The 7,078-nt window shown below is 44.1% G+C and overlaps 1 protein-coding gene across 1 annotated transcript; it reads right to left on the reverse strand.

The window, feature by feature from the left end:
• Nucleotides 1-631: 631 nt before the first annotated feature.
• Nucleotides 632-6,118, reverse strand: ndufs8a (NADH:ubiquinone oxidoreductase core subunit S8a). The gene is made up of 8 exons (XM_070827502.1): nt 6,062-6,118; nt 5,303-5,354; nt 4,706-4,771; nt 3,529-3,618; nt 2,265-2,373; nt 1,879-1,942; nt 1,326-1,454; nt 632-1,017 (listed from the first exon to the last, which is right to left on the reverse strand). The coding sequence occupies exons 2-8, from the start codon at nt 5,343-5,345 to the stop codon at nt 886-888; spliced, it is 633 nt and encodes a 210-aa protein (XP_070683603.1). The 5' UTR covers nt 5,346-5,354; nt 6,062-6,118; the 3' UTR covers nt 632-885.
• Nucleotides 6,119-7,078: the final 960 nt, after the last annotated feature.

The following is a 7,078-nucleotide window of genomic DNA, read 5'->3' on the forward strand; positions in this document are numbered from 1 at the left end:
TAACAGTTTGGTATTCAACAGAGCAGATACGATGGAGGACGGTCAAAACATCGTCTATTTTCTGAGAAAACTAACAATATTTCTGTTCTTTCACCATTTCTACTGTCCGAAGTCTGTGAATAAAAGATGGTTGTTCTTCAGCGTAGTCAGTATTGGGAGAAGTTACTTTATTTATTGTCATTTAATTTACTTTTCACAGCAACAAAAGTCAGACCCGTTTAGAAACACTGTGGTGCGGGATGGTTCTCAGGGCATTTCACACGAATAAAAGAACAATTTCTTTTTGTTTCACGCTAATGAGAAGCTGTCCAGATAGATCCCCTGATCCCTGATTTTGGAACAAAAGTTATCTAACACACGAGTAGTCTGACCTCCTGCATGTAGGCAGCACACACACATTCAGCCAATACTTCATATAACTGATTTAACCTTTAAATCTGTTCCAGACCAAACCCCCCCCCCAAAAAACCCAGAAACTCAAGGTCCACTTACTAGCTTTTTCCAAACCTTTCCACCACATCCACTGGGGTCTTCAACACGTGGATCCTTCTCAGTCTGGTGGCCTTGAGATGCGATTTAACCATTTCTATATTTTTTTGTTGACTTTTTCCAAACTTTGACGCTCGACACATTTAGTGTTTCTCCCAGAGTTTTAATATGGGATTAGTGGTGGAAACAGCATGAAGACAATAAAATGGCATAAGTGGACCACGCTGAGACAGCTGGACTGTTGTACACTCAACACACAGACAGCCAGCATTCATCGTTCTACAATAAATATGTACTCCAAACAATGACATGGTCTGAATCTGAAACATATGAGAGCATACGAGAGCCAGATGTCTTCTTACAGTATGTACAGTATGGACGCGTATGTGCGTGTGTCTATCGGTAGAGGTAATCAGCTTGTATGTTGGCAGCTATCTCTCCTTCCCACTTGTCTCCGTTGTTGAGGAGCTTTTCCTTGTTGTAGAGCAGCTCTTCGTGGGTTTCAGTGGAAAACTCAAAGTTAGGACCCTGAAGACAAGATTCAAAGGAACAGAGAGGATCAATATACATGAAGATAGTTACATTAACAGTTTGACCAACTACAAATGGAAAGGTCTTCTACAGTGAAAATGGCGACATCTGTTGGCTACCTGTTGGAACTGCATCTGACAGAGTGCAGTTCCAACAGTGCAATGATAAAAGGTGTTGAAGACACTGGTTTGGAAGAAATGGGAGCCTCAAAACAGTTGTGAGAAAGTGAACGTCTGTATCAGTGAACATGGCGACGTGCTCTGCATCACACACACACACAAACACACACACACACAAACACACACCTCTACGATGGCGTCCACAGGACACGCCTCCTGACAGAAGCCGCAGTAGATGCACTTTGTCATGTCGATGTCGTAGCGAGTCGTCCTCCGACTGCCATCAGCACGAGTCTCTGCTTCGATGGTGATCGCCTGCACACATGTAGGAGAAGAAGAGGAGGAGGAAGCACTGACACAGATCTACTTGCTGTCTGGTATTCACACTGAATCACCCATGTTGTTACATGAGGTCACAGTAGATTTCTCTTGTTCACATCAGTGAGGTACTGCACAGAGGCACAATGGAGCTCGTTTTCTGACCTGGAAACTGCACGCTAATGCTGCTGTTCATACTCACATGTCTACTTTAAGTATAAACAGTGCATTTCACAGACTGAAAAATGGCTTAACACAACATCCACTGTTTTCAATCAGCTTGATAAAAAAAAAATAAATAAAAACACCCATCGCAACACCCCAATTTTGCCGTGGGTGGTGTGAGGCTTTAATGGCAGGCATGACACAATCAGGTTATACCTCTGTGTGTGTGTGTGTGTGTGTGTGTGTGTGTGTGTACCTGGGCGGGGCAGATGGCTTCACAGAGCTTGCAGGCGATGCAGCGCTCCTCTCCTGACGGGTACCTGGTGCACATCGACACAGACACTTTGTGCTGTTACTGTCCCTTTAATGTTCTATTACATGACCATGAACTGCACTGACAGCCTCATCACACTTTACTCCAAATACAGGGTCAGACGTTCACCAGTGACCAATCACTGCATGAGGTGTATGTGATGTCAGATTGTCCATATTTTATGTCTGTCATCTCTCTATCATCTTGTCTCCTCTCGGTTCTTATTGTGACTCAGAGTGCCAGACTCTGGCACTCAGAGTGCTTCTTTGTGGCTGCATGACAAAGCATGTCCTTTATTTTCAACACAGTCCACTGGGTGGTGTCCTCACCTGCGCAGGGCGTGCTCTCCTCTGAAGCGAGGCGATAGGGGACCCTTCTCAAACGGGTAGTTGATGGTGGCAGGTTCTCTGATCAGGTAGCTCAGTGTCATGCCCAGTCCTGACATCACAACACACAACATTAGTCACACGGAGAGACAAAGCTCTCTCACACACAGGAGCAGCTCCAGTGCAGAGACTTTTACTACAGAAACACAACAATCAACCCCCTGATGGAAACGTCCTTCATGACTCACTGATTCTTAGCAGCTACGTGTCACGTGTTTCGGGGCTTCACCAAAAGGAAAACTAATCCTAGATGGACATTGGAAGTAAACTCAGCTTTAGTAAGGGCGTTGATGATGACTATTCTTCCCTCCTGGGGGGGTCCTCCATCAACGTAGGCCAGCTTAAAGGAACGCCGACTTAAAGCTCAAGCTGTTCCATTAACACAGTTACGCATGTCTAGTTCTCCAATAACTCTGAGGCATCAATAATATTCAGTGGGTTTGTTGTGTTCGTGTTTGTGTTGTGCGTTCTATGACAGTCAGCTGCTTCGGGAGTCATCCCGTTTTATCAGTTGCCATGGTTACTGAGCAGGGAGTCATCCTTTGGTATCAGTTGCCATGGTTACTGAGCAGGGAGCCACACAGGCCATGGTGATGGAACCAGACTCTGACTTCTCCGTTACCCCGCCCTGATAGGGAATACCCCCCTAGATGTCAATCAGCCTGACTGCGAGAGTTGTGGTCAGTTGTTATGACCCAGGTCACAATGTATATGTGGATAGGACTGTTTCTGTTGTGTTTCCTCCCTGCCTGTGGGTGGTGCTTTGCCCTGATCCTACTTTAAAATGGCGCCTGCTGAGACCAACTCCACTCCTTCTCGGCTCCCAACTGGACTCTGCTCTGCCACCTTGTGTCTTTCAAGATGACTTGGGATTAACTACTCTCTAGTGTGATCGTAAACGTATACTGAAAGCAGTTCCTGGTAGTTGTTGGGATGAGAAGCCTTTTTTCTCCTGTGTTTTTGTTAGGGAGACAGGTAAGAGCCCGGTATTTTCTTTCATTTGCTTTCCTTCAGTTAGGAAATTTAGTTAGCTACCAGAAGCTACCTGATAATAAATCAGTTCTGTGTGGACTGCATCCGCTGCGGCACAGTTCATCTTTGGGAGTCGCTTACTTTGTGCTGCGCTCAGGCTTCCCCTAGGTGTAACAGTGAGTCAATCGTGCTGTTCATATACTCAGTGTGTTTGTCAGTGTGAAGGTGAGCTGACCTCTGAAGAGCTCTGTCCACAGCAGCGTCTGAGCAGCTCGGTCCGTGATGGACTTGACGTCTGTGGGGATGTCCTGAGCATTCACATACTCTGCACACACAAACAAAACTGGCTGTTAGTTTGTGTGTGTGCATGCTGGGCTGGACACAACATTTCTGAGTGCATATGCCTGAAGATTTAATAACTTCTGTGTCGCTCCTCTTTTGCACCCTCTCATCGTTTTAACAGTGCCCAGTCTTTTCATGCTTTGTGTTTGTTGACACTTCCCTGATGTAGAACAACAGCAAAGACATTTTACACAAAAGTCTATTCAATAGAATACAATAAAGATACACACACAAGATGTAAATTTGGACCACCAACCAATAATAATCAGTGTTGACAGTGGTGACCTGGGAGTCATAATGGCTGGGTCCCACCTTTCTTCATCCTGAGACAGGCTGGAGCACCTTTTTATTACAGGTTTTACAGAAGATTGTGCAAAGCAACAAAATTTGATGTCTCTCATCAGACACTTGAAGGAAAAGATGACTGTGACCAATCTGATGCAAGCGTGCTATTAAACTGTGAACCGGAGCCCCGACAAGAAAGGCCTGCTGAGGATTATCCCGGTTATTACAAGGCTTCATACTAAAGAAATCAACGGTTTGATACAAAATACAAACTTAGCGATTTAAAAATGATTTTACTGCTTCCACTGCCCGACCTGTGTCCACAGCAACGGTCTGTTATACCAAAGTAATGAACAGTAGAACTGGCCAATCAGAATAGAGTATTCAACAAAGCCATGTAATAATGAATTTTAAGATAAGATGTTCCTTTATTAGTCCCACAGTGGGGACATTCACAACGTTAGAACTGGAGTGATAGAAACTTCAATAAAAACAATAATAAAGTAGTGGACAAAGATATTCCCATAAAAGTTTATAGAAATATAAACATATGGACAATGTACACATGGGTGGAATATAAAAAAATGGGGGAATAAATATATTGCACAGAGTTTTGTTATTCTTTGAGAGAGAAACTACCATGTGCTGTGTGTGAGGGCCTGATCTAGCTTTGTGACACCAGAAACCACTAATCTGGCTTCATAGTACAAATGAAAGCAGGTCAGGGGGGGAATGGGGGGGGGGACATGTGTGGAGCCGTGTGTTTGTGCTGTGCTGCTACTTACTGAATCCGTATCTCTGTGTGGACACAGTGAAGGACCTTGCTAGATTCTGGCTGGCCACAACAGTACCTGAAGGTAAAGATACATCACAAAGTGCATTATCATTAAGATGACAGCACAGTTAACTGATGTGTCATTGGGTGATATTATGCCTTCTTGAGTTTCACCATCTCCTGAGAGCAGGCAGATCTATTTTTACCCCAGCATGGCTCATATTAATGAAAGATCTGGACATGTTCCAGCTTTTATTGTGTCATCTCTACATGGCTTTTATTATTTTTCCTCATTTCTTGACTACTGCCTACTAGCTGCTCTCAGAGACCAGAGAACAAAAAAAAAAGTATTAACACCACAGCTGTGTCGTGATGGGTGACAGAAACAATAAGAAAGCCTAACATGGCCTTTTTATAGACAGAATCTGAACTCTGGGTGGATGTGGTCTGCATGTCACAGGAGCTACAAGGAGAATGAAAACTCAGACTTTATTAATTAGCCATGACTCAACGTTATCTAGTGTAGCTGCTTTTGTGGACTTGTTGTCAGATTAGTTGTGGAGGAGCAGCTGAAGGTGTGAGCGGCTCAGAGGCTCAGAGGTCTCACCTGGCCTTGATGCAGAGTAAAGTAATCGCAATGCTGCAGCCATCCCGTCTTCCTGAAAGCAGACACGATGACAATGAGGAGCAATTAGAGGTCTTGCATTGGACTCATTAATTAAAGCGAGCCAGGGTCTCTACATGCATGAGAAGATGACCCCTGTGGGTCTGGAACCATCTAAACAGGGCACGCTTGGCTCGCTCACACACTCACACACACACACACACACTCACACACAGCTGATTTTGCAAAGTTCTGGTTGCTAAGATGATGTGATAAAGTTCAACCTGCACCAAAAAGACAAACACACACAACCACCACTACAAACCGACAACGACGAAGCTGAAGTGCCAGAGAGTCTGAGCTGGAGCCGCATCGACCTGCTGACCTGAAGTGACGTTAGCATCTGGCTAACGGCACCGGTAGCGTGACATTGTTACGACAGCCAACAGCAGCTAGCTTGCGGTGAACACACAAACACAAACTGCCCTTATGACCGTCGTCACAGCGGTACTGTGCACAGCGACCGCAGCAGTTGGTCAGTAATTTGTGAAAAGTAAAGGTTTACTGCTACACTAAGCTAGCGCTTACTGCTCTCCAAGTTTAAGCACACACTGTCAAGGACTTTTGCGCTAAGGTCGCTTGAGGCGTAATAAAGGTAATTCTGATCTTTCCCAGATCACATGTGAATGCTGATACATTGCCTGTTTGGTGTGCTGTAAAGGATCTTTGAGAGAGATACGATTTTATTGGTTTTAAACTCACCAAAATGTTGCTATTTGGCCTTCTGAACCAGAACAGCAGACGATTTCCGGAACTGACCCTGCGTATACAGGAAGTTACCTAACGTGATTACGTCATCGATTTCCATTCCGGGCCTTTTCTTTTTTTTTTCTTTTTTACATTTCTTCAGCTATTTTGAAAACCTCCAACCACCAGACGTGTGTCGTCCACCCTGCTTCACAGCAGCATACAAAATTAAACTATTATGTGGATTTATTCTGCAGTGTGCTGCGGGGTCAGCACGGACCTCTCTCCTCAGGCCCCTCACGTCCGCCCCCTGCTGGTCGGAGGACAGCTCACACTATGAAAACTGCAGCCTACTGATTATTAGAAATCTATCACAATTATATACACTGTAATACACCAATATTAGTTTTTAAAGCAATTATTGATGCAGAAAAACAAATAACCAAATATGTTTTGCTGTTAATATGCTGATATCACCACCTACAAGATAATGGTAATAGTAGCAGACAGTAGCAACACAATGTGCGTCAGTGCCACTCCAGCTGAGTGAAGTGGAGCAAGTGGATTTTAATTGAAATTGGTTCTGATGACTCTTTCACCTGAGCTCCCCACTACAAACGCCTAGTAACCATTGTTGAAGGCAGTGGATGGACGGCTCACAGGACAAGTAAGTGTAGCCTTTTCTCTACCAAATGCCAAATACTGTCACACTGAGGTGGAGATTTAACTCTGACCAAACTGGGTTTTTATGAGAAGGAATGTGGTGGGATATCATTTGGGCAGTGACTCACCTGTTTAATTTACATTCAGTCGCTGGGAGATCAGGAGACTCACATCCAGTCTATCCTCTCAGAAGCTTTACATTCAGTTCATTCAATATTTGTCTGTATTTTTTATGTTAATATTCACTAAGTTTTATATTCTTCAAAACATTTCACTGTTTAATAGTGTTTCAAACTTTTATTGTGCACATTACCTGTAACGTACATGCACATTTTACAAATAATTTCCCATTTTGATGTTTCTCTGCTG

The sequence above is a fragment of the Pempheris klunzingeri genome, chromosome 3 (genome assembly GCF_042242105.1).
Source record: "Pempheris klunzingeri isolate RE-2024b chromosome 3, fPemKlu1.hap1, whole genome shotgun sequence".
Classification (NCBI taxonomy): Eukaryota; Metazoa; Chordata; class Actinopteri; order Acropomatiformes; family Pempheridae; genus Pempheris; species Pempheris klunzingeri.

Bases quoted from the DNA above. Each gene is read 5' to 3' on its own strand.
- ndufs8a (XM_070827502.1), bottom strand. From the start codon at position 5,345: ATGGCTGCAGCATTGCGATTACTTTACTCTGCATCAAGGCCAG. The intron at 4,772-5,302 runs GTGAGACCTCTG...CTTTACCTTCAG, and splicing joins TTACTCTGCATCAAGGCCAG to GTACTGTTGTGGCCAGCCAG. The intron at 3,619-4,705 runs GTAAGTAGCAGC...TTGTGTGTGCAG, and splicing joins CACACAGAGATACGGATTCA to AGTATGTGAATGCTCAGGAC.